Source organism: Alosa alosa, chromosome 5 (genome assembly GCF_017589495.1).
Source record: "Alosa alosa isolate M-15738 ecotype Scorff River chromosome 5, AALO_Geno_1.1, whole genome shotgun sequence".
In the NCBI taxonomy this organism is placed as follows: Eukaryota; Metazoa; Chordata; class Actinopteri; order Clupeiformes; family Clupeidae; genus Alosa; species Alosa alosa.
In genome coordinates, this window is record NC_063193.1 from 672,188 (window position 1) to 699,636 (window position 27,449).

General features: G+C 39.5%; 2 protein-coding genes across 6 annotated transcripts in view; one reads left to right on the forward strand and one right to left on the reverse strand.

Annotated features, from left to right (window-relative positions):
- Positions 1-611: 611 nt before the first annotated feature.
- On the reverse strand, positions 612-26,413 carry tmem119a (transmembrane protein 119a). Of its 5 annotated transcripts, none has more exons than XM_048244069.1 (3): positions 26,230-26,413; positions 3,389-3,422; positions 612-2,020 (listed from the first exon to the last, which is right to left on the reverse strand). In XM_048244069.1, the coding sequence occupies exon 3, from the start codon at positions 2,003-2,005 to the stop codon at positions 1,313-1,315; it is 693 nt and encodes a 230-aa protein (XP_048100026.1). In that variant the 5' UTR covers positions 2,006-2,020; positions 3,389-3,422; positions 26,230-26,413; the 3' UTR covers positions 612-1,312. The 5 variants fall into 5 exon arrangements, with proteins under 5 accessions (XP_048100026.1, XP_048100025.1, XP_048100028.1 ...); XM_048244068.1 differs by lacking the exon at positions 26,230-26,413 and adding an exon at positions 26,095-26,166; XM_048244071.1 differs by lacking the exon at positions 3,389-3,422.
- rhbdd3 (rhomboid domain containing 3) overlaps positions 25,742-27,449 on the forward strand; it is a 31,640-nt gene continuing 29,932 nt past the window's right edge. Inside the window, exon 1 of the mRNA XM_048244066.1 lies at positions 25,742-26,264. Coding sequence (XP_048100023.1) covers positions 26,102-26,264 — 163 coding nt within the window. The 5' untranslated portion in view covers positions 25,742-26,101. The remainder of the gene's footprint in view (positions 26,265-27,449) is intronic.

Below are 27,449 nucleotides of genomic sequence, written 5' to 3' on the forward strand. Positions count from 1 at the left end.
ATTCATCTGTGGGCCAAATAACTTTGCATTCATTCATAGTTTTGATGCCTTCAGTGAGAATCTACAATGTAAATAGTCATGAAAATAAAGAAAACGCATTGAAATGAGAAGGTGTGTCCAAACTTTTGGCCTGTATACTGTATAACTCTGAAATATGCAAAGCAAGACCGTCTTTCTTTTCTAACATTATCAGTAGAAGTTAACAAATCCCCCCTCACAATTAGCGCCTGAACTGCTCTCAACTAATAAATGCAATGCGTTTTCATCCTTTTTCACAGGTAAAATTGACAAAATCAGACTCATCATATCTGCTGAATTACTAATTCAACAACCGGAACTTCCAGCTACAAACAGAAGGAAAGATGTCAGAGTTCAACTTGGCTCTTGACGTTTAATGAGAAATGTAGACTATACTGCCTATTTCTAAATAAATACATTTTAATATTTCTCTATAAAAGTTCAAATGTTCAGCTTCCTTCATTCAACAAGGGTTTTTGAAATATTGAAATACACTTGGACATGGAACCTACCTGTCTTTTAGGTCATGTGTATTTTCGGGTTCAATTTTTCACAGTAAGACCACAGGCACGCCACAACAAATGGAAAACCACTGGTTTGGTTGTGGTTTATTTTTTTTGCACAATGAATGATTGCCTGCCTTTTCCATGCAAAATGTTTCATTTTATTCAGGGCAAATACAGTATATCAACATACATCAAACAAATACATCTGTCAAGTTATTATAGTTAGTTTATTTAGGCTTTTATTGGTATGGTCATTTTTTCTACTTAAAGATAGCAAAACCATTATATGTTACATTACAGATGACTATAACATATTATTCCATTTTATGCAATCACTAATAATAATGGATTTAATACATCAGCACAGTGACCAGTGTGCATTTATGACAAGGCTGGTTCAGTGATCATATATTATGTAACATGGCCTGAGTTTGTTTGCATAGACTATAATAGACTTGAAACAAATTTTGATTCTTGAAATCATATCAATTTCATAATGAAATTGATCCAGGTTAATTTATGCCCAGCAGAGATATGCAAGTGCTCACATACTTCCTTTAATATTATGTAATAACCTATTAATAATAAACTTTCCTAAACAGGAAGCAATCATATTTAATTAAAATTAGTATTAAACATTGTGTCAAAGAATTGCATAGAGAAAAATATCTAGAAATCAGGAAAATGTAACAGTAGAATTATTATGACAAATTATTAATTATTATTATGAACAGTTAAGTTCTTTTCCCTGGAAAACAATATTATCACTAGCTGTCAATCTCACTTTCTCACTCAGCTGGGGGACTGGCCCTCTTGAGGTGGCAGGTACACACCACAGGTTGGCTTGTACTTTGACTAGGGCTTTTTTTTTCTGATTGCAGTTTTGGCTCATCCTTCTGCATTTCTACTTCTACCTCCTCAAACTCCTGCATTACTGGACCCTCCAGTGGCTTGGGTCTTGGTTCTTTGCCCTCTTTGGCCCCCACAAGTGCTTTAGATGGTGTGCGTAGGTTCTTGGACATGGCCGTGGTTGTTTGGGGCACTGGCCCAGGATAAGGATCTTTTGAATGGGCCCCATGGTCCATGTATGTCCTGGGGAGGTATTTTTTGGTGGGGGGATAGAAGGTGTCCAGTTTGCGCTTGTGACTCATGGCAGAGGCACAACACACAATGAAGATAATGACAATGAGGAGAGAGGTCACCACCGTAAATAGCAGCAGATTCTCCTTCAAGACATCCACCACTTGGTTGAAGACAAAGTCCTTTAGGCGAATGATAGTAGTGGTGATAGTGCTGACCTTTTGGGTTGGAGCAACTGAAACAGGGATGTGAGTGGTAAGCACTGCAGGGAAAAGCTCTGGTTCTGCACCATCACCACTCATTTCCATTGTAATGTTTAGGGGAAAGGCAAATGTGGAAGCTCCACTCCAGCAGATTAGTACTGCAACCACGCAGGACAGGTTACAAGTGGAAAGGGCCATGGCTCTTTAGGGAAGCTGTACAATATAGAAGATGGAGTTTAGTAAAATATATCCTCATCCAACCAATTCATCACATCACTGAAAATAGTTGGTCTCAGTGCATTATAGTACAGAGGTTACATAAACTAATGGGTACATGTATGGTGTGTGCTGATTGTTTAATAAAAAGAAAAGCACTGAAAAAGACTTCAACACAAAAAAGCCTACATCTGTTGAGATGTAAGCTACCTAAAATGCTTTACCAAAACATGGTTCTTCCCATTCCTAAATATATTTTTAAAGATTGGCAGTCATTACTTAGACAGGGTGGAGTAAAGCAGGGTTTGTAATTTCCATCCTAGATGCCTGCCACTGGTTGACCACACCAAAGAAAAGAGAGAAAGACTATGTTTGACTGCAACTCAGGAGGCATAGCGTCTGTATACTTGCCATTGGTGGCATCTAACAATAAACTAGATGTGTTTCTGTCTTTATGCTGCAACAACTCAAAGTGCTTTTAAGATTATTCACATTAAAACCATTTACGTTTTATGTTGCATTGGTTGAAGATGGTTTCTAATAGCAATAATTGTATTTTTTTTTTTATAGAAATTGGGTGGAATGTTAGTACATCAAGTACAAGTATAAAAAATCTTCTAAAGGAATGAAGTAGAACATCTTAACCTTACTGGAGTAGAATCTTATTCAAAAACACGAGGCCTAAATAATGTGGCCCAGAGAAGAGAATCAGAAAAGAGGACTACTGGATCAACTAGACAGGGAAAGGGAGGGCGGAAAGGGAAATATAGTAGAAAAAAGACTTGTGCTTATATGTTCATAATAAAAGGTGTTAAAAAGTAGAGCTTTGAGAGAGCTTTATAGATTAATTCATTTCAGTTCAGTACATTAAAACTAAAGCAGCAAATGGCTGAGCTGTTGTGTTAGCAAAGAGCTTGTTCAGCATTAGTGGCTTCATGAAATTATAGTCTTTACCAACTGAAATATTCAGGGTTTTTTCATGGTTTCTTCGCAAAAAATCATACACAAAAGTTGAATAATTTTATAAACAGAATTAGGTCATCACAATTACAAATACAGTATATCCATTCAATTCATTCTGTAATCCCTAATGTCATACCTTCAACCATGTACCGGTGTGTGAAAAACATTTACCTCAAAGTCCCAATAGTCTCTATGTGGGGTGTGTTGCTTATTTGTACTTAGGTCCAGTATATCATTTAATTTCTGAGCTGATGAACTGCTGAGCTTGTGACATAAATCATCAGGCTACTTTACTATGGCATTTTATTTTTATTTGACGTCACACATGAAAATGAAGTACATGCACCAGATAATTTAAGCAAAAAAATGTATTCCTTGTGATAAGGAAAAATATTTACTCACAGTTCTCCCGGAGAAGCAACTTGACAGATGTTAACTGATGGCACGCAAAAGAAAAGACTTTCAGACAAAAGTAAAAAATAACACAAAAGCGCTTCCTAATTCCTCCTGCAGTGAGACTCAGAATGAAAAGGGTAAGCTTTCGATAAAAAAGAAATGTTCTATGACTCCACCCTCTCTCTGGTCCTTCCCTCTTTCTTCTCCTTTTCACACTGTTTCCATGAACCATCAAAGCCTTAGAGAAACCATGGTATAGCATTCGTTTAAAAATTAGTTTCATTTGTTGAATATGTTTTACAAAAGATTTCATTTTTGTCTCTGATCAGTTCACCTAATTGTGAAACCATGTAAGTACAATGTATGAAAGATAACATGAAAAACAAAAAGCTCATCTTGAATGAATAAACATAAATGCAACATTAACAAAGACAAGTGAAAAGTGATTTCTTCCAAATTTCTCAATTTTGGTTCTGCAAAAACATCTGCTGAAGCTTAAGCTTTTTCATGAGCAAGGAAATGTCTGGCCAGGGGTGAGGCCTCCATTTTTCTGGTCTTTCATTAAGTAAGTATAGGGTACCTCCCTCTCACTCAAGCTTTAGAACATCATGCTCCCTAACATTACTGTAAATTTGTAGATATAAAAAAAAAACTTACCTATATCTTCCTGTTTTCAAATCTAGAGATATGCATTACAGTATGTGAAGTTTGAAGAAAACATGTGTATCATTCTACATCTTTCCTAATTTGTTCAAAACCAAGGCTGTGTATCTAGATCATTTAGATGAGGAAAGAAAAACAGGCTACATAGCACAGCAACATTTTGCATTCAAGATCACAGAATAACTGGGTTCTCAAAATACACAGCTAAACATGTTTTGAGTATACAGTATATGGCAGCTTTCCACTAGAATTGTAAACAGTCCTACGTTGCTGGCTACAACAGAATAAAAATAGTTTAGGCCTACTTATTCCCATTTCTCAGAAAGAGTCCTGTATTTCAACTGGTTATATTACAGTGAACTACTCCTAAAACTAAAACCACATCTAGCCTACATAATAACCAATAGGCCTATCTAACAAATAGGCCTATCTAACAAATATTTTTAAAAAAGCAACAAAAATCATAGCCTATATTCCATTTTATTGAAAATTAAGAAATGCAATGCTGTGTTTGCTTAAGGAACATTTTAATGACAAACTAATAGCTGGTTTGTCACCACACAAGGGGCTCGTTTCTAGAAAACGTTGTTGCTAACTTTTCTAGAAACGACCCCCAGATGAATACAAGGGAAGCTCTGTAGCACAAAACGTTTGTCAATAAAAATGTAGGCCAAATACTATTTTGAATTTACATTACTTAAGTCTCTAATTCCAACTCAATATGCTGGGTTATAGAAAGTGTTCAAATTAATTTAATCTGCAGTAATGTTTTACACATTGTCATAGCCTAACATCATTCTTTTCCAAACAATCCCATGGCAGCATGACCCATTTAAAGACAGCATTTAGATATTTTTTGAATAAGTGCATGTTCCAAGCGCTCTTTGCTCGACCACATAGAATGAGCGGTAACTAGGCTACACCAAACCTTTATCCTTTCCACTACAGTCTAAATAAATAATTTCCCCAATACAGTTATGTAGCTTGATGATTTGAACTGTCCTGGGCATGTGAAGTCAACACAACACATTTACTATTTAACAATAACATTCTTTGAATATTTGGTAACATGCAACTGTCTGCATGCTAGCCCAGAACCAAACTATGTTTTGTCATCACATAGCGCGTCATGACAGAGCCGTTGCAACCGGGTAAGCAAAGCAGGCAATTGCAGAGGGCCCCAAGCTAAAAAGGCTCCCTGAGAACTGCTGGTTTTAATCCACATCAATGACAACTGTGTGAGCACCTCTTTGAAATTTTATGATCGGTCATCTGCAGGAAACTGCAACAACACTGTCATCGGAATCCCCCTAACGAGTCTGCCAAAAGGTTTGTGATTTCACTGTGGTAACATGTTTATGTTCATAGTATTACATGGTCTACATTCTGGCACAACTTTGAGGATCTGAGGGACATTATGAGGTTAATAAGTTATTTATATTATCAGGTGTCAGTCCATGTGAAGCCTTGTAGGATATTAAAATTATTTGAACATCTATCCTAAAACTAGTGTAGATTGGCCAGAACAGGGATGATGTGTTCCCTACATTTATTTTTTGTCAAGAGCTGTTAATGAGTGTAAAGCTGTTTAAAGTCTGTAAATGAGTGATAGATTGGCAGTTTACAGAGAGAATTTGTGTAAGTGAGAATTTGTTACACTTTAAATAAGCTACTGAAGTCATTGGAATTTAGTTTATTTCACACAACATACATCTATGTAGCCTATCAAAGCCAGTCAAAATATTATGTATGTGTCACGTGGGTCTACTGGGTTAAGTTGCTCGTGACCAGGCAAAAAACATTTGTAACACACAGGGAATATGGTGGGCAGACGAATGATTCCAAGACAAAGTAATGTTCATACCCGTAATCAGCATTTCATAATTCACCTCAGTTGCAGAAACAGTATAAACAGTCTTGTCCAGTAAAAGGAGTCCAAAATAGTCAATACCACCAACAGCCACTAGCACTGCGCTCCTTCTAGGCACCGCACCCAGAGCAGAGAAGCAGCAAAGTCGCGGGGCGACTGTCCATGTGATGAACCCACTCCCAAAACAGCAAGGGAACAGGCGAATTCCCGGAAGTAGAAACCTCAATGGAGGCGGGAGGGCCCATGGGAGGGCCCATCTCTTTGCTAACCTCCATAGAAGCCCATTCATTTTAGGATTTTTTTGAAATACCATAACCTCATATAACATATATCCTGTGAGGACATCGTAGCTTCTGTATTATCTATATAAACAATAGAAGGCAAAACAGACTCGACTACCTTGGAATCCCGTAAGAAGAATATTTAGCATGTCCGGTTGTAGGGAAGCTAACTTTGATGTAATCTTTCTGTCGCACCCTAGGGAGAAAACCATATTGTTTGGATAAGAAGCTCAGTCCAGCCAGCACGTTAGTTTCTACGTTAAACAGTTGAAGCTGAATTAGACGCAGAAATTTGGTGGGAAGAATAAGAAGAAAAAGACTTTGGATAACAGAACAGTTCATTTTAATGCACTGTTATAATAAGAAAAAGAAAAAGTCAGAAGAAGCCTTCACATGCACTGTATAAATACATAAATAAATGTTTAACTTTGATGACTTTGAAGGCGAAGGAAGTGTGAGAAGAATTTCTGACGAACCATCTATCATACGAGTTACAAGATTTAGTTTGATGGCTAACGTCACAAAGTTAAGTCCGAGTCTGTGCAGTACGATGGAAAGCCAACTGAAAAAACCTTAAATTTACGTCAGTGCTCCCATTGAAAACGACGGAATGTGTTCGTCCATTTCTTTTACTGTTTGTGCAAAACAGCCAGTTAGAAAGTACATGTAAGGTTTCCATTTCAGCCCCCCTTAAAATATGTAACTTGTTTTATCAACCACACAATTTTAATTAGGCAATATGGTAGAAATAATATAGCTTTGTGTTTTTCGATTTAAATGACTTATTTAATTATTTCCAACTTTACATTACAGTGGGTCCCAGTTAAGTTTGGACGGGTTCCTTCATGAATCACGCACCCCATTTTCTCAGCAGAAATGGCACAAACTGCAGTTGACACAAACAACCACAAGGTGTCACTTGGGAGTTCTGCCACTACTATTTTTGATGCGACTTGACTTAACTGCTTCCATGACGCAGTGAGCCATTACCAAACATATGATAATACAATAGCGTGAGTTTATATATATTATACCCTATTTGTCACGGTTACTTATAGATTTGATAGTGTAACGATAAAGCATGAGACTTTCAGCGGGGGCACGGGAACTTAAATTGATCACGTAGTTTAAACTTACACTTAAACAGACAAAACATTCTAATATGAAAATGTAGATGCAATTGTTGTAAAATGGTGCAGCTCCTTTAAAGAAAGCCCGTCGCAGGGATGGATGGAGAGAAAGCGAGGGGGATATGTGTTAGAACTTAGATGTGTGTGGAAAAAAGTAGACGTGCTGTTGAGACTGGAGCGAGTCATATTCAAAATAATGCAAAAAATAAATCCGCAGATAAAACCAATTATCCTCATTCATTGCAACCGCAGCATGCCTGCTTGCCGACGTTCAAATGAAAAAGATATCAAAGCACCTTTTGCGTTTGAATGTAGCACAAACATTTTTTTAAACAGCTGGACAAATGATTTAGCTAATTGATTATAGCCTGTACACCAGCAATTGTTGAACATTTACCTGTACAAGTGCATTGACAGTAGCCCAGCCTAACAAGCATGTTGCATGTTGTAGGCCTACTGTAGAAATTTCACTTAAATTGCAACATAACATGCCTGCTTGCCGACGTTCAAACGACAACGAAAAATATCAACAAGAGGGTTGAGTCTGAATGACACGGAGTTCAGACTCATATTGCTTCTCATAACCATCTATTAAAAAAGTGTTTTCTTTTCTTTTTGAGCACGTCCGAATCCCAGGACATAACGCACTGGACCTTATAATAGGCTCGAGATATAATTCCAAATGGGGCAGATATGGGCCTACTGTACTTAAAACTTAAAAAGATTGAACGAAGCTTCCCGAAATTTGAAATTGCGATCAGTGACTGGCATCGGGTGAACGAAGCTTTTCGAAGTTGAACAGGCTAGGCTATTAAAAACTATTTGCGCACCTCAATGTCACAGGAGAGAAAGGGCTCTCCCTTCTATGAATTGAAAAAGACGTTAGGCTACCTGCAAACTGGCCAATGATTTCATTGCTGAGTTTGCGGCAAAGCAAGACAATGTTTTTTTTCAGGAGTCAGGATATGGCGAGTCAGTGTCATTTATTTGTCCAATGTTAGCCTACAGACCAGTTTCCATAGTGCACATCTTATCAACAGTTTGAATGTCGTGTGTGTTTCTGCTCATTGACAAATACCGTTCAGCACAATGATTCATGCCCAATTAATTTCCCCTGTTCAAGCGTACGCCTTTTGTTATTTGGTTTCGTGATGTAGCCTATGATAAACACCATATGGCCAAATATGTGACTCAGCTAATGTTATAGGCTATACAATTTCCCCTCTTAAAGACAAGCTGGTGTAGCTTATTAGACTAGGCTACTATTAAAATGCACCGACGGCCTTGGCTATGTGTAAAGTAAGCTATCGCATGATTTCATGCACGTAAGTTCATACATGTGTCAAGTTCGCACAGGGTCTCGCACCCCCTTGCGACGGCCCTGCAGCTCCTCCGAAGACAGCGAGGAAAAAGTTCAAATACGCGATAAACCTGGGAAAAGTTGTTTGTTTCGGTCCCGGTGATTATTTGTGAAATTGTGCAAACGACAGCCTTTTCAAGGCATTTCAAGGATGGAGTCGTTGCATGCAAGCTCCCAAATTGACCCAATAGCCAACAGAAGGCATCAATAAATTGTTGGGACTGGGGAGGGTTATGCGTTTTTTCTCAATCACTTTGGAGGGTCATATAAAAAATTCTTGCTGGCGAGGGAGGGTCATAGGCGGGTCAATATAGGGTTCAACGTCAAAAAAATTAATACAAAAGTTTTTTTTATGGATTCTGGTACTGTTGGACATGCTAAATAACATACTAAAAATCTGACCTTGGGAAAGGGGTCATTTTCAAAAAGGCCGCCAAAATGGCTGTCAACAGGTTAGAATGGCTATATCTCAATTACTATTCAGCCTACAGGGGTGAAATTGATATGAAATGATGGTCAAATTAAACAAGAATAGGATTTTAAATGTTAAAATTGAAAATGTTTCAATGCTCTACCTTTTTCAGCCATAAATTAAAATCAATGAGTTTTAATACAGAGCAAATACAATACAGGATTATTAACCATCTCCATGGCATGGAGGAAGATAAGACATGTCTTAACTGGTGTTATATCTCATCTAGAGGTTATATGCTTTTAGAATATATATGGTTTGGGGTGTTTAATCTGTTTTGCCTGGACAATATAGGCTAAAATGTATTGTATTGTGCATTCATGGAGGAAGATGGGACATATTTTAAATTGTGTTATATCTTATCTACAGATTTTATGATTTCAGAAAATATATATTTTAGGGTGTTTCATTTGTTTTCCCTGGACTTAACATGCCAACATATATCCCCTTTACACTAGATTCGCCTATACATTATAGAGGGCATTGTATTGTGCATGCATGGAGGAAGATAAGACATGTCTTAACTGGTGTTATATCTCATCTAGAGGTTATATGCTTTTAGAAAAGATATGGTTTTGGGTGTTTAATCTGTTTTGCCTGGACAATATAGGCTAAAATGTATCTCCTTTACACTAAATTCGCCTATACAGAATAGAGGGCAATGCATTGTTCATGGCATGGAGGATGACGGGACATGTCTTAACTGGTGTTATATCTCATCTGCAGGTTAAATGCTTTCAGAAAATATATATTTTGGGTGTTTCATTTGTTTTCCCTGGACTGTATATGCCAAAATGTATCGGCTTTACACTATATTTGCCTATACAGAATAGAGTATGTATTATGCTTGGTGTGGAGGAAGATGGAAATGTTATTTTGTTGATTAATGTTATATTTCATGTACAGGGTATATGCTTTTACAATATGTAGAGTAGAGTTTTACGGTAAGTGGCTGTTTTATGACTTTAATGAACCATGACCCATGTACTGTATAGGAATGCATTGTATATTTGTGTAGATCAATAATTGTTGGCATCTATCATTAGGGGGGAGCTAATTAAACTGAATCTTAAACTATATGCATAAGTAGATCAGAAATAATTATTATATCATTATTCATCATCCTCTGACTCCTCTGAAAGGAACTTGTGTGGATTGTCACATTGTTAATTTTGACACGTTCCACAGGCAGCAGTGCAAGGTAATCCATATCTTCTACACGAACAGCGGAGTGTCTTGCAGAAATGCACACAATTAAGAACAGTTGACTGTCTCTGTACTTGGATCTAACATGAAAGAGTATTTGATTGAGGTTGATTCCATTCCATTCCATTCGGTAATCAGAGGGAGTGGTACGGGAATGACATATGTTTCACAGAAGGGAAAGGTTTTGAAGGCATGGTGACACTGAGAGAGAAAACATCATGCATCCTCAGGTCCTACTATAAGAACACTAAAAAAGGTGGAGATGAAGAGTCATCAGTGACCTCTTAATCTGATAAAACATGAAAAACACTTTCCTAGGCTGAATAATGCTTCAGATATAGCCAAAATTAGCTTCTGGTGGCCATCTTGAAAATTATAAGTCTTTGAAAATGATGAACTGATACTTTAGTCTGACGTATATGAATCAGTGACCTCTAAATCTGATTAAACACGAAAAACACTTTCCTAGGCTGACGAATGCGTCAGATATAGCCAAAATTAGCTTCTGGTGGCCATCTTGGACACCATCTTGAAAATTATAAGTCTTTGAAAATTATGAACTGATACTTTAGTGTGACATATATGAATCAGTGACCTCTAAATCTGATTAAACACGAAAAACACTTTCCTAGGCTGATTAATGCTTCAGATATCCCAAATTAGCTTCTGGTGGCCATCTTGGACGCCATCTTGAAAATGACCCCTTTACTGGGGTCAGATTTTACTATATTTTTAATATGTTATTAAGTACATCTAAAAGGTATCATAATCAGTTAAAAAACCTTTTGTATCAATTTTTTTGAGGTTAGGTGTTTTTTTTTCATATATTGACCCGCCTATCACGTCTTTTTTGACTAACGCTCCCAAAACTCCTCCGGTAGCCCCTTAAATAAATAACGAACAGTCCCTAATTGATTATAGCCTGTAGGCCTACACCAGCAATTGTTGAACATTTACCTGTACAGGACATTGACAGTAGCCCAGCCTAACAATCAGATGTTGCAAAAGACATCAAAAGATGCAATTAATCAGAAATAAATAATGTAATCTGCATCGCTTTATTTAACAAACTGCAAGCAACAAGAGGGTTGAGTTCGCTGTGAGGCCAAACCCAAGAGCAGAGCCTATCAAGGCACTCGATAGGCTATGGTAACGAGCTGTGTGCGCCTGGAAAGACAATAGAAGATGCTTTCTGAATAGCACAGGTAAGACGGCTCTGGTCATCCCATACCCTCCCCCCACTTCCTGTAGCCTACCATTATGACTTGTTGCCGTTTTGGGACATTAAGCTTTTTCACGTTAAGCCCCCCTCCCCCACCCCCTTCTTTCACAAGCAGTGGGGGAGTGCGGGGCACAAAGTAACACTTTTTGGTAGACAAAGTCAGGACAGATATTTTAGAGAGAAGGAGAGACGCCGGTGCAGCCCAGATGTCTTCTTAATTTTCTTTATTCTTTAGTAAAAGGTGCAGAACATTATTCAACTTTGACTACCGTTTCGATGTGTCGATGTTTTTGACTAACGAACATCGAAACTTTAGTCAAAGTTTAATAATGTTCTGCACCTTTTAATAAAGAAAATTAAGAAGACATCTGAGCTGCACCAGCGCTCTCCTTCTCTAACACTTTTTGGCTTTGGCTAAATATTTCTAAAATCATTTGAGTTTCACTAGTAACATGTTTTAACAAGCAACAGTTATTGAACTAATAACAGACGTGTGTCGAAAATTGACTTTATTTTCCATACGGAGAAATAACATATGCAGAGTCTAACCAAGGTCAATCTTGCCAAAAAAGCCCCCCATGAGGCAAAAGTGCAAAACATCACAAAACTAACTAAACTAACACGCGCATATTTTTGTATTGCAATCATTGTAGCATACAGTTGTAAGAGCGCGTAACAGTCGTAACAGAACAGAACAGTAACAGAACGTTTAACGTGTCCCAAAAACAGCTATCAATTAATCACCAAACGTCTTATAAACAAGTCTTGCCAGGAGCAACACCTTGCAAACAATTATAACAATAGGCCTAGGCCTTTATATGGCTCTGCTCCTGCCTAGATTCGAACTCAGAACTGCCTGAAAGTTGCAGACCTGTTCTGGAAATACGTGCATTAACCCACTTGACCGTCAGACAACGCTATCTGCTTCGAGTAGGCCTATTGGGTAGGACTGTAGCCTACACTGGTTTCTGTGGCACAGTCTTGAGTGACCAAATTCGTTTTCCTTTGTTATTTGACTGTCATTTTGTTAACATTACTGTTAAGGAGATGCTGTAGGCAAAGGCTATATTTCAACCTCGTTAGTGTAGTAAAAAAAATCAGAACTATTCATGAGGTTTCTGGGCAGCATATTTATGTTCTGTTAACAAGCAAACTTTTCATGACAAAGTAGCCTTCTGCCAGCTGACGAAGCTCTCATTTTAAAACATTACTGAGAGACAGGCACTGTACAATCAAGAAATCTTGCCACTGAATCCAAAACTATGTTTAACATTATGTACAAAGCTTATAGGCTACAGTGGACTAGCATGTTGCAGGGGCTGCTAAAAACACAGAGAAACACACTGAAAACTCGGCCAATCACAGCCCTTGCTGTTGAACGCTCCGTCCGGTTCAACCGCGGAACACCACAGCGGACTATGCTGCCCCCAAGCGGCTGCAGTTGTACTTACATTTCACCCAGCTGCGTGAATCACCTTGATCGTGAATGAAGTGTCAATTTTTAACCGGGACCCACTGTACCTTTGGTACACATTTTCCTCTTTATGAATTGAAAAATCTATTAACAAATTCTGACTTTTATCTTGAAGGATTAGCAAATGGCGGCCATATTGGATTTTCCGTTACTGTCGCTAGTTTCACGCTGGTTATTTCAACATTACCAGTCCAGACACGGGCTCCGGTCGGTACTTCTCAAGTTAATGCAGTCATGGCAGCCTACATAAATGAAGTCAGTCAGCAGATGTGCTTGAGGAAGCGATGAGTGTTTCCGGGCGAAAGAGCCGCCAGACCTATTGCAACTGGCGTTTGGTGGACTGGGATGTGATCATGGATTGTTAAGCATGGATCCGTTTGAAACTAATGATTTGGAGGAGTTGTCAGGGGAGCATGATAGTAAGAGTACTATAAGCGAAGGTGACGAAGGTGAATGGAATTTAATTCAAAGAGCATCGAAGAAAAGAAAGGGAAATACTGAACTAGATGAAACGAAAAGAGTTAGGACTGAGGTTAAAGTAGTGATTCAATTTCAAACCCCCTGTGCATTAAACCCATTAAAAGTCAGTGAAGCAATTTATAAGCAAATAGGAGAAGTTCGCTCCGTCAGAACGCTAAGAGATGGTAACCTGTTAGTGGTTTGTCAAGACAGGGATTAGAGAATGGGATTGATGAAACTTAAAACGTTACTGGGGAAAAGTGTTAAAGCCCAAGACTGGGAAGAAAGGAGTAAAATAATGGCGGAGATATCAGGAGTATCGACAGACTTGTTAGAAGAAGACATTAAAAGTAATGTAAAATGAATTCGAGTCAGCAAAGTCAAGCGTTTGCAAGTACTTAGGAATGGAAGTAAAGGTCCAAGTTTGTCTGTCTTGTTAGTGTTGGATGAGGTTAAGATGCCTGAACGAATCATGATTGGGTATGTAAGTTATATGACGAGGACTTACATCCCCCCAACAACTAGATGCTTTGAAATGCCAGCGATATGGACATATTTCTTCTGCGTGCAAATCAAAACCTAGATGTGCTAAATGTGGAGGCGAACATGAGTATGGTAAATGTGCGGAAGGAACAAAAACCAAATGTTGTAAGGTAACTGAAGATACTTCAGTTGTGGATAAGAAAAGTTTCATTGCTTTTATGGTGGAAGTGGTTAACTGTTCAGCCCAAGTTACAAGTAGAAGTGATAATTATAATAATTAAAAGAGCAGGAGAAAAGTATCTAGAGATTCATGATTTGTCAGTTGATTCTATTCATAACATGGTATTAGGAATTTCTGATAGCCAGGTACCAGGTGGTAGTTTGTAATGAATCTATCAATTTTACAGTGGAACGCCAGAAGTTTAATTGCTAATGGTCAAGAACTTAAAAACTTTATTGAGGAATTAGATATTAAACCAAACATTATCTGTACCCTAGTGCAGTGGTTTTCAAAGTGGGGGCCCGCAAGGGTGTGCCAGGGGGGCCTCAGCTAGTTGGAAGGAAAAATAAAAGCAACAAATAAATACATCTGAATTTTTTTAAGTATATCTATTACTATGAGGGTTGTTATACAATGCCATTATAATAATTTGTTGCATATATTTTCCACTGGGAATAATAGTAGAGAGATAGCTCTCAACAGAAAGCTCAAAATATAATTGTTACACACTGTATACTCCATCACAAAGTGCTTGTGGCTAAAATAATTATTAGGATTAGCTTAATGTATTTTTACATTTGCCATAGTATTGTCAATGGGATAACACATCAAGGGGGTCCTTGGCCAGAACCTAGTGGTATTTGGGGGGCCTTGTCGTGGAAAAGTTTGGGAACCCCTGCCCTAGTGGAAATTCCAGTAGAAAATCCAGTAGGTGGTCTACTGTTGTGAACTGGTCTGAAATGGTCTGTATTGGTTCCAACTGTTTTTTTGATTTTGTACTATTTTGCCCAGTAAGTAACACCAGTTAAAACCATTTTAAACCCATTAGAACCAATAGAGCTATTGGGCAGGGGTGGCTCACCAGTACCATCCAGTTGAAACCAATAGGATGTAACTGGTGTCTTCCAGTTTAAATGAATATTGGTCTCAACTGGTTAAACAAGTGGTCTCAACTGGTCTAGCAGGGCCTAAAACCACATTGGATTAATTAATCAATTCAAGAGTATTTTAATTTATCTGAAAACAAATGGCCTTTATGCTACATACAGAGCCGGACAGTAACGTACATTTTACTTGAGTACAGTACTTGAGTACAATTTTAAGGGATCTGTACTTTACTCGAGTATCATTTTTGGGGAGTACAAGGATACAAGGATACAAGGAAGTTTATTGTCACATGCATATAGTTACTGGAAGTAAGAAATGCAGTGAAATTATGTCTGGTGTCAGCCTATTTGTGCATTAATGGGGTAAGGAGTGCAGTAGAAGAGGGGTTTAGTAGATTAAGTGGCAAGGGCTGCATAAAAAAGGTGGGGGAGGATTGGGATTGGGTGGGGGCACCAACAAGGAGCACCCAAAGAGCAACAGGGGCAAGGAAAACTCCCTTACCAAGGAAGAAACCTTGGGCAGATCCACGGCTCAAGGGGCTAACCCAACTGCCAGGGGTCTTGGTGTGTGTGTTGGGGGGATGACAGGAGAGATGGGATAGTGTGCTGTGTATGTGGGGAGAGGGCAGTGTGCAATATGTGTGTTGGGGAAGCTTCCTGATGAAATAATGTGCTGTGTATGTAGGGGGACTTACTATTGCAAGCAGAGTACTGTATGTATGATGTATGTGAGTGATGACAGTGAAGATGTGTGTGTGGGCGGGAGGGGAGTGGAGCAGTGACTGTGTGTGTGTGTGTGTGTGTGTAGTGTGTGTGTGGGCAGTGTGCTGTAAGTATGTTGGGGATGTGTGTTGGAGAAGCTTCCTGATGAAATAATGTGCTGTGTATGTAGGGGGGGGACAGGGACTTACTATTGCAAGCAGAGTACTGTATGTATGATGTATGTGAGTGATGACAGTGAAGATAGCAATACTCATGACTTTACTCAAGTACATTTGAGAGGCAAATATTGTACTCTTTACTCCACTACATTTCTATCCATAACTGTGAGTACCCATTACTACTTCTACAAAAAAAAGGAAAAAAGAAAAATCTCGGAAACCCTCAATTTGTTGTTTTCCTCTCAAACATGATTGGATTGTGCAGGCTCCACTGATTGGGACAGCCTATCAGCAATCACCTTCAACTCCATGGTCAGATTTAGATAAGAGACGAAACCATCAATGGATGAAGACGCAGCAGGTCCATCCCGGGAATGTGCCAACCTGTGGCCCCACCTCGCCAGACTATTTCAATTTTCTGAAAAAGTTAAGGATAGTTTTCCCTTCAAGTGTTTCAATTACAAAATAGTATTTTGTATTTGAAATACGTATTTTAAATACATGTATTAGAAATACTGCTCATCCCTGGCAACATGGTAAAAAGATGAAAATTACTTGATTTTACTTTCAATTCCTTTTACATTCTCCAAGGTATTAACTAGGGCTGTCAATCGATTAAAAAATTAATCTAATTAATTACATAATCTGTGATTAATTAATCTAAATTAATCGCATATATAATATTTGCTGTGAAAGTATTTTAAATATTTAAATTCAAACGTATCATTAAATAATCAGCATTAGTGACATTAAAGTTCAAAAACTCTTTTATTATTATTTTAATAATGGACATAATAATCTATGATATGACCTAATATGCTGAGGAAATAAATTTAAATACAAGGTATTTCAGGCCACAGATATAACCTAGGGGACACAATGAAAATAAATGAACACTCCCCTCAATGTCTATTTCTTTGCATTGATGTGGAACTATAGAGTTGATGAACTCCGGTGATATGCAAATTCCTTGCTGCAGACATCGCAGAGGACTTTATTTTAATCAACACCATCAGACCGTTTTTTAAAAGTAAATGTTCCAATCAATGATCTAGACAGCACATTTTCTTCTCTCCTTCTTTTTACAGTTTAATGGTTACTGACTACACCGGCTCGGGGTCAAAGGTCATACGGAATCAATTAATCTGCGTTATTTTTTTTTTAATCAGTTATTTTTTCTCAAATTAATTAATCAAAATGAATCAGTTATTTTGACAGCCCTAGTATTAACATTAACATTTTTCATAACTCCATGTAGGACGTTTCTGTACATAAATGTAAGCACTGTGGCACTAGTAATCCAATATTTAGAAAATGTAGGCTACTCCTGTACTCTTGGTACTCAAGTACTTTTAAAAACAAGTACTTCAGTACTTTTCCTTAAGTAGACATGACTGTTGTACTTTTACTTGTACTTGAGTAAAATTTAGCAAAGGGTATCTGTATTTTTACTTAAGTAATGAAGCTGTGTACTCTGTCCGCCTCTGGCTACATAGGCCTATAATAGATAGATTATTTTGGAAGTTTAACAGTTCAACAAATAACAACAACTTTGTTTTATTTTGTTTATTTTGGAAGTTTAACATCAGTCTTTTTCATAGGTATTGGGGAATGTGCAGATGTACATTTTTTCCCCAAGGTCAACAAGCATACACTTACTAACAATCTCACTCGGGACCAAAACACATTTTTGCTCTGTATTATGGACACATGTTATATGACGGGTGCTTGCAATAGATTTCTTCTTGATCAACCTTGAAAAGCTTTACAATAAACATAATTTCAGAGTTGTGCACACAAATTTGAGTTATTTCTCCAAATTTTCCCTCAGGCAACTCAATTACAGAACTTTTAGTTTTTAAGCATCTTTTATAATCTATGCTGTCAAGCCTTTCACCTTTGTAGGTGGCTCTGCTGTAGACTGAGACTGTTGTTAGCTGCCTACCACTCCTGGAAAACAACTCCCTCTCCTCAGAGCTAAGTTCATATGGATATCCCTCTCCTAAAACTGTTGTTCCATAATGCTCTTCTGCCACTTTTAAAACCTTATTAGGTGAGCCTAGATCAGGAAATATCACTAGTGCTGTGATCACATTTATCAAAGAAACACAATTAGCAAATAGGATTTAGTTGGTTGTTTTGTGTTTTCCTTTTTTTTTATTATTATTATTATTTTCTCTGAAAAAACATCCAATTGATTGCATCTCAGTCCAGTAGATGGCGGTAATACACTTTGCCTGTAATCTGCCATAAAACCTGACAGAAGAAGAAGAAGCATAAATCATGAAGTAGTGTGAAACTAGCGACAGTAAAGAAAATTCCAATATGGCCGCCATTCGCGAATCCTTCAGAATAAAAGTCAGAACATATATGTTTAAAAATTATTAATTTAAAACTATATTGTGTTACCAAAGGGAAAGTAAAGTTAGAAAATAATTAAATAAGACATTTAAGACATTTAAACCTTAGAATGCTATATTTTTTCTACACCAATATAATTAAACTGTGTGGCTGATAAAAAAATATAAAGTTGTGCATATTTAAAAGGGGGATGAAATTGAATCCTTATAACATGTACTTTCAGAATATATATAGATGTTTATACCAAATTCGCCTTTGTAGGTACCAGGCCATACTAACTCTGTACCGAGTCATATACTATAGGCCTGTCATTGGCACACTGTTGAACTTCAAATTGTGTGGCTGTGAAAACATTAAGTTGTGCATATGTAAAAGGGGGGTGAAATGGAATCCTTATAACATGTACTTTCAGAATATATATAAATGTTTATACAAAATTCGCCTTTGTGAGTACCAGGCCATACTACCTCTGTACCGAGTCATATACTATGTCTGCCATTGACATACACTGTTGAACTTCAAATTGTGTGGCTGTGAAAACAATAAGTTGTGCATATGTAAAAGGGGGGTGAAATGGAATCCTTATAACATGTACTTTCAGAATATATATAGATGTTTATACCAAATTCGCCTTTGTAGGTACCAGGCCATACTAAGTGTGTACCGAGTCATATACTATGTCTGCCATTGACATACACTGTTGAACTTCAAATTGTGTGGCTGTGAAAACAATAAGTTGTGCATATGTAAAAGTGGGGTGAAATGGAATCCTTATAACATGTACTTTCAGAATATATATAGATATTTATACCAAGTTCGCCTTTGTAGGTACCAGGCCATACTAACTGTGTACCGAGTCATATACTATAGGCCTGTCATTGGCACAATGTTGAACTTCAAATTGTGTGGCTGTGAAAACAATAAGTTGTGCATATGTAAAAGTGGGGTGAAATGAAATCATAATAACATTTACTTTCAGAATATATATAGATATTTATACCAAGTTCGCCTTTGTAGGTACCAGGCCATACTAACTCTGTACCGAGTCATATACTATAGGCCTGTCATTGGCACACTGTTGAACTTCAAATTGTGTGGCTGTGAAAACAATAAGTTACCTACTAGAAAAGACGGGATGTGAATATCTTGATGTATGGAATGAATAGAGACATGTAAACATACACATAAAATAAGGGACATGAAATAAATGAATATCTATGCAGAATGTTTTCATTTACTTTGTAGCTGCTTTACCAGGGATTATCATAGAAACACATATGATGGCTTATGGGAAAGGTGGGGTTGTACTGAATCCAACAATACCAAATATGTAAATATAGTATGACAAGTTAGGGTGTTCTGTCACTCAATGTATGAGGTGTCCAAAATGAAAGAAAACAGAACACTGGGAAAATACAGTCTCTTAAGTCCAAATCACATTATCAGTGGTGAGAAGAATGTTGATAAATCCATTGTTACGGCAAGGCAAGTGCTGATCTATATTTACATTTAATAATGATACATTTTATATGAAACACAGATCCAATTGAATCAGGTTAACATTGGAATGGAACACCATTATTAAAATATTTATATTTACTTGAATTTTGTTTTGGTCAAGTCATTACTGAATAATGGAAAATAATATTGTTAGCTTTTGTCTGTCCAGACCAGCAGTGGACAGTAGAGCCTACACTGCTTACTTTACCCCTAAGTAGCTAAACAGTTAGTTGGAGAAACTACTTTCCCTAGCTAAGAAAGTATTTAGCCCTCTGACTAATGTTGCATGTGTAATTCAACTTAATTGTTGGTGTGCATACTAGTGGTGCGGATGGTGTAAGTGGTTTGTCACAGACTTTGTCATTTGATGTGGATGATATTTTGTTAGCATTAGGTGTGCCTGTTGGTGTGGACAAAGGTGTGTGTGCTGAGGTGGTCAGTGATGTGGTCAGTGGTGTGGACAGTGGTGTGTGTGATGCTGTGGACAGTGGTGTGTGTGATGGTGTGGTCAGTGGTGTGTGTGCTGAGGTGGTCAGTGATGTGGTCAGTGGTGTGTGTGCTGGTGCGGACAATGGTGTGGACAGTGGTGTGTGTGCTGGTGTGGACAGTGGTGTGTGTGATGGTGTGGTCAGTGGTGTGTGTGTTGGGATGGACAGTGGTGTGGCCAGTGGTGTGTGTGTTGGGGTGGACAGTGGTGTGTGTGCTGAGGTGGTCAGTGATGTGGTCAGTGGTGTGTGTGCTGGTGTGGTCAGTGGTGTGGACAGAGGTGTGTGTGCTGAGGTGGTCAGTGATGTGGTCAGTGGTGTGGACAGTGGTGTGTGTGATGCTGCGGACAGTGGTGTGGACAGTGGTGTGGTCAGTGGTGTGTGTGCTGAGGTGGTCAGTGATGTGGTCAGTGGTGTGTGTGCTGGTGTGGACAATGGTGTGTGTGCTGGTGTGGACAGTGGTGTGTGTGATGGTATGGTCAGTGGTGTGTGTGTTGGGGTAGACAGTGGTGTGGCCAGTGGTGGGTGTGTTTGGGTGGACAGTGGTGTGTGTGCTGAGGTGGCCAGTGATGTGGTCAGTGGTGTGGTCAGTGGTGTGTGTGCTGGTGTGGTCAGTGGTGTGGACAGAGGTGTGTGTGCTGAGGTGGCCAGTGATGTGGTCAGTGGTGTGGACAGTGGTGTGTGTGTTGGGGTGGACAGTGGTGTGGATAGTGGTGTGTGTGTTTGGGTGGACAGTGGTGTGGACTCTGGTGTGTGTGTTGGGGTGGACAGTGGTGTGTGTGTTGGGGCGGACAGTGGTGTGTGTGTTGGGGCGGACAGTGGTGTGTGTGTTTGGGTGGACAGTGGTGTGGACAGAGGTGTGTGTGCTGATGTGGTCAGTGATGTGGTCAGTGGTGTGTGTGTTGGGGTGGACAGTGGTGTGGACAGAGGTGTGTGTAATGGTGTGGTCAGTGATGTGGTCAGTGGTGTGTGTGCTGAGGTGGTCAGTGGTGTGGTCAGTGGTGTGTGTGCTGGTGTGGTCAGTGGTGTGGACAGAGGTGGACAGAGGTGTGTGTGCTGGTGTGGACAATGGTGTGGACAGTGGTGTGTGTGTGTTGGGGTGGACAGTGGTGTGTGTGCTGAGGTGGCCAGTGATGTGGAAAATGGTGTGGACAGTGGTGTGTGTGTTGGGGTGGACAGTGGTGTGTGTGATGGTGTGGTCAGTGGTGTGTGTGCTGAGGTGGTCAGTGATGTGGTCAGTGGTGTGTGTGCTGGTGTGGACAGTGGTGTGTGTGCTAGTGTGCTCAGTGGTGTGTGTGATGGTGTGGTCAGTGGTGTGTGTGTTGGGGTGGACAGTGGTGTGACCAGTGGTGTGTGTGTTGGGGTGGACAGTGGTGTGTGTGCTGAGGTGGTCAGTGATGTGGTCAGTGGTGTGTGTGCTGGTGTGGTCAGTGGTGTGGACAGAGGTGTGTGGGCTGAGGTGGTCAGTCATGTGGTCAGTGGTGTGGACAGTGGTGTGTGTGCTGGTGTGGCCAGTGGTGTGTGTGATGCTGTGGACAGTGGTGTGGACAGTGGTGTGTGTGATGGTGTGGTCAGTGGTGTGTGTGTTGGGGTGGACAGTGTTGTGTGTGTTGGGGTGGACAGTGGTGTGGTCAGTGGTGTGTGTGTTGGGGTGGACAGTGGTGTGGCCAGTGGTGTGTGTGTTGGGGTGGACAGTGGTGTGTGTGCTGGGGTGGTCAGTGATGTGGTCAGTGGTGTGTGTGCTGGTGTGGTCAGTGGTGTGGACAGAGGTGTGTGGGCTGAGGTGGTCAGTCATGTGGTCAGTGGTGTGGACAGTGGTGTGTGTGCTGGTGTGGCCAGTGGTGTGTGTGATGCTGTGGACAGTGGTGTGGACAGTGGTGTGTGTGATGGTGTGGTCAGTGGTGTGTGTGTTGGGGTGGACAGTGTTGTGTGTGTTGGGGTGGACAGTGGTGTGGCCAGTGGTGTGTGTGTTTGGGTGGACAGTGGTGTGGACTCTGGTGTGTGTGTTGGGGTGGACAGTGGTGTGTGTGTTGGGGTGGACAGTGGTGTGGACAGTGGTGTGTGTGTTGGGGCGGACAGTGGTGTGTGTGCTGAGGTGGTCAGTGATGTGGTCAGTGGTGTGTAGGTTTGGGTGGACAGTGGTGTGGACTCTGGTGTGTGTGTTGGGGTGGACAGTGGTGTGTGTGCTGAGGTGGTCAGTGGTGTGGCCAGTGGTGTGGCCAGTGGTGTGTGTGTTGGGGTGGACAGTGGTGTGGACAGAGGTGTGTGTGCTGGTGTGGTCAGTGGTGTGTGTGCTGAGGTGGTCAGTGATGTGGTCAGTGGTGTGATCAGTGGTGTGTGTGCCGGTGTGGTCAGTGGCGTGGACAGAGGTGGACAGAGGTGTGTGTGCTGAGGTGGTCAGTGATGTGGTCAGTGGTGTGGACAGTGGTGTGTGTGATGGTGAACTTGGTATAAATATTTATGTATATTCTGAAAGTACATGTTATAAGGATTTCATTTCACCCCACTTTTACATATAGACAACTTATTGTTTTCACAGCCACACAATTTGAAGTTCAACAGTGTATGTCAATGGCAGACATAGTATATGACTCGGTACAGAGTTTGTATGGCCTGGTACCTACAAAGGTGAACTTGGTATAAACATCTATATATATTCTGAAAGTACATGTTATAAGGATTCAATTTCACCCCCCTTTTATATGCACAACTTATGGTTTTCACAGACACAATTTGAAGTTCAACAGTGTATGTCAATGTAAGGCTTAGTATGTGACTCGGTACAGAGTTAGTATGGCCTGGTACTCAGAAAGGCGAATTTGGTATAAACATCTATATATATTCTGAAAGTACATGTAATAAAAATTTCATTTCACCCCACTTTTACATATGCACAACTTATTGTTTTCACAGCCACACAATATGAAGTTCAACAGTGTATGTCAATGGCAGACATAGTATATGACTCGGTACAGAGTTTGTATGGCCTGGTACCTACAAAGGTGAACTTGGTATAAACATCTATATATATTCTGAAAGTACAGGTAATAAGGATTCCATTTCACTCCCCTTTTACATATGCCCAACTTATTGTTTTCACAGCCACACAATTTGAAGTTCAACAGTGTGTGTCAATTACAGGCCTAGTATGTGACTCGGTACAGACTTAGTATGGCCTGGTACTATAAAGGCGAACTTAGTATATTCTGAAAGTATACATAATATAAAGAGTCCACCCCCTTTTAAAAAAATATGCACAACTTTGTATCCATAGCCACAGGATTTGTAGTTCACTAGTAGGCTATGTATTAATGACAGGCTTATATGACTTGATACAGAGTTAGTATGGCCTGGTACCTACAAAGGCGAATTTGGTATAGATATCTTTATATATTCTGAAAGTACATGTTATAAGGATTCCATTTCACCCCCTTTTAAATATGCACAACTTATTGTTTTCACAGCCACACAATTTGAAGTTCAACAGTCTGTGTCAATAGAAGGCCTAGTGACTTGGTACAGACTTGGTATTGCCTGGTACTACTAAGGCGAACTTGGTATAAATATCTATGTGTATTCTGAAAGTATATGTTATAAGGAGTCCATTTTACCCCCTTTTAAATATGCACAACTTATTGTTTCCATAGCCACACAATTTAAGGTTCAATATTGTGTATAGTATGACAGGCCTAGGGTAGGCTATACGAGTCCGTACAGAGTTAGTAAGACGAATTTGGCATAAATATCTATTCTGAAAGTACAAAGAGTCCATTTTAGCCTACCACCCTAAGTTTGAACTAAGTGTTATTTGATAATAGTGTTATTTTAGGTCTTGTTAATAAAAAAGGTAATCCTTCCACAATTATATTAATGCAAAGTATAATCGTATAAAAACATTAACTTTAAATCAATGTATAGTACATTATTATCCCCCTTTTCTATGTTTTTGTTCCCCTCTCTTTTAAAAGTAGCCTACATCAGGAGATGGAGACGTTTATCCAGAGAATGTCCGTAGACAGGCTCTGGTTTGTCTTGCCTTGCATAGGGAGGGAAAGTGAAAACCAGCGCCCCAAGTGGTTGCGTTCCTATCGAAGAGCAGCTTCAATGTTAAGTCCCATAGACCTATTTCAAAAAAAATATTGTGAAGCCAAATCAGCGATGTTATCCACCAAAAATATTTTTCAGTGTCTATACGGTAATAATATTCTAACTGTGAAAATGTCAAACCCTATTTTGCCTTATTTAAGAAAATCGAAATAGCTCCTTTTGTTTCATAAACGAACTACAAAAGAAGTCACGTGACTTTACCCTTCATGGTTTGTTTATTAGCCTGGTTAGCATTGACACTTAACACTTACAGCTAGCTCTTCATGTGATTAGAAGCACAACACCAGTTATCCTGACATAAAGGTTATCACCACGCGGTTTACATCACGTTCGTTATTACAAAAATATGTTAAGCCAGTTAAACAAATTGCATATTGATCAGTTAGAGATTAAAGCCCAAACATGTGGCGTCACATGCAGCTGTAGTTCCTCATCACCGTGTTACGACAAAAACTCAAAACAATTCAACTGATCCTAAAAATAAGGTATGACCACTTGAAGCAATAGAGGTGACCCCAGTGCCTAACATATGGAAGGCATTAAATTAAGATCCCACTGTGCACCGAGATATATTTTTTCTAAAATATAATCCCATCCACTCCGCTAAACTCTAGGAACGCAACCACTAGATGGCGATGAGATTACTTTCCCTCCCTATAGTGAAAGGTGTTGCGTGAGATCACTTCCGTTCAATTTCAAGGATGTTTCAAGACAATTCTGCTACAATTACAACATTTGCACATGCATTTACATAGGCTAAGTTTCAGCAACATGTTAACATTTCGTGTAAACCTTTTAAAAATACTCTGAAAACCGAATTTTAACCTACTTTATCTGATCGTTCGTCTGTACCTTTATTTTGACGCTTTTCGCCGCCATATTGCCCGCTATTGCCGCGTACTGTCCAGTAGCTGTCGCTAGCTCCATGGAACTTAAATCACGATAACCCAATTTGAGATGCATATCTGTGTTTTTAATCTAGGAAGGATAGGTGATTGCTCCTCACAAAGACTAAAGCTAAAGTCCTTTTAGGCAAGTCCCTCCACTCGGCGGCCATATACCAACGTTTTATGGGCACTCATCGGGCACAGTCTTTGGGTCGAACTACGCGTGCGCAAGGCTTCACGACACCAATCTTGCTCCAGCGGCGAGATCACAACACATGATTGGCACGATGTCTTCACAACACACCATATGATTGGCTCAATGTATTCACATGTCGACGTTTTGCCGAGGAAGGGGTGGGATATGTGTAGACAACGGCCATATTGGCGTGACAAACTAGCCCCATGCATTTCTATAGAGTATTTTTTGAGTGCTGTGTCTCCACATTAGAAAGTCTCTGCAAAAGCTAACGTTAGTGGTTGAAGTGAATAATTTCACATAACATTGCTGTTTATCGTGGAGCTAACAGGGGAAATAATGTTAACCAGTTAGTCTGGCCGGCATTCTTGCATAAAATGAAGATGTGGTGGCAGGGAAACGGCACCGTTTGTTAACACAATGTGGCGTTCACATTTGTAACGTTAATAGCGCAGCTCGCATTACGTTAGATCTAACCTTTCTAGTACATGTTGGACATCTAACGTTATGTTCAAATTCTAACTTAACGAAAATGTGTAACGTTACTTTGAAAGTGAAGTAGACTTACAGCTGAAATGCGAAACCGTATATCCTTAGCATTGTGTGGGTTGAATGCAAATCGCCCTGGATTTTACCTCGGCACTGTTCTGCTAACAGCCTTGAACGTTTTATTGTGGCTGTGTGGTGCTCAGACTAGCCTCACCTTGGGACCAGGTGGCGAATTTCCAAGTCTGAAAGGTAACATAAACATACTTTACATCTCTATCATCCTAGCGCCCAACAAAGCGATCACTTGCTAAACTGTAAACATGTTCTTTGTGAAACACATTCGGTCTAGCCTTCTCTCCAGCGATGGAAAATAAAAGTCCCACATGTGCCAACCAGATTCTCACAACCGGCGCCACGTCATAGAATGCGTTTGAACAGATTCACGCTCCTTTTTAGGGGAAGACAAGTTAGCATTGTAGTTATGGCACTTTGCAGACGCCTTTGTCCAAAGCGACACACAAATACAATATCATTGATTTCAATGGGAAAAACAGCTAGTAGTCACACATAGGGAGGGAAAGTAATCTCTTCGCCATCTAGTGGTTGTGTTCCTAGAGTTTAGCGGAGTGGATGGGATTTTTTTTTAGAAAAAATATATCTCGGTGCACATTGGGATCTTAATTTAAGGCCTTCCATATGTTAGGCACTGGGGTCACCTCTATTGCTTCAAGTGGTCATACCTTATTTTTAGGATCAGTTGAATTGTTTTGAGTTTTTGTCGTAACAGGTGATAAGTAACTACAGCTGCATGTGACGTCACATGTTTTGCGCTTAATCTCTAACTGATCAATACGCAATTTGCTTAACTGGCTTAACATATTTTTGTAATAATGGAACGTGATGTAAACCGCGTGGTGATAACCTTTATGTCAGGATAACTGGTGTTGTGCTTCTACTCACATGAAGAGCTAGCTGTAAGTGTTAAGTGTCAATGCTAACCAGGCTAATAAACAAACCATGCTACCGTGAGTAACGTTGAAGGGTAAAGTCACGTGACTTCTTTTGTAGTTCGTTTATGAAACAAAAGGAGCCATTTCGATTTTCTTAAATAAGGCGAAATAGGGTCTGACATTTTCACAGTTAGAATATTATTACTGTATAGACACTGAAAAATATTTTTGGTGGATAACATCGCTGATTTGGCTTCACAATATTTTTTTAAAAATAGGTCTATGGGACTTAACATTGGAGCTGCTCTTCGATAGGAACGCAACCACTTGGGGCGCTGGTTTTCACTTTCCCTCCCTATAGAGTGGTGAAGTCCCGCCTCCTTCCAATCTTTAAAAAAAAATTGAACGGCAGTCTATGGCGAAAAATAAATTATTTTCTGGTCCCGGTTGACTTGTGCCTTGAATTACCCATATGATGTTTGTC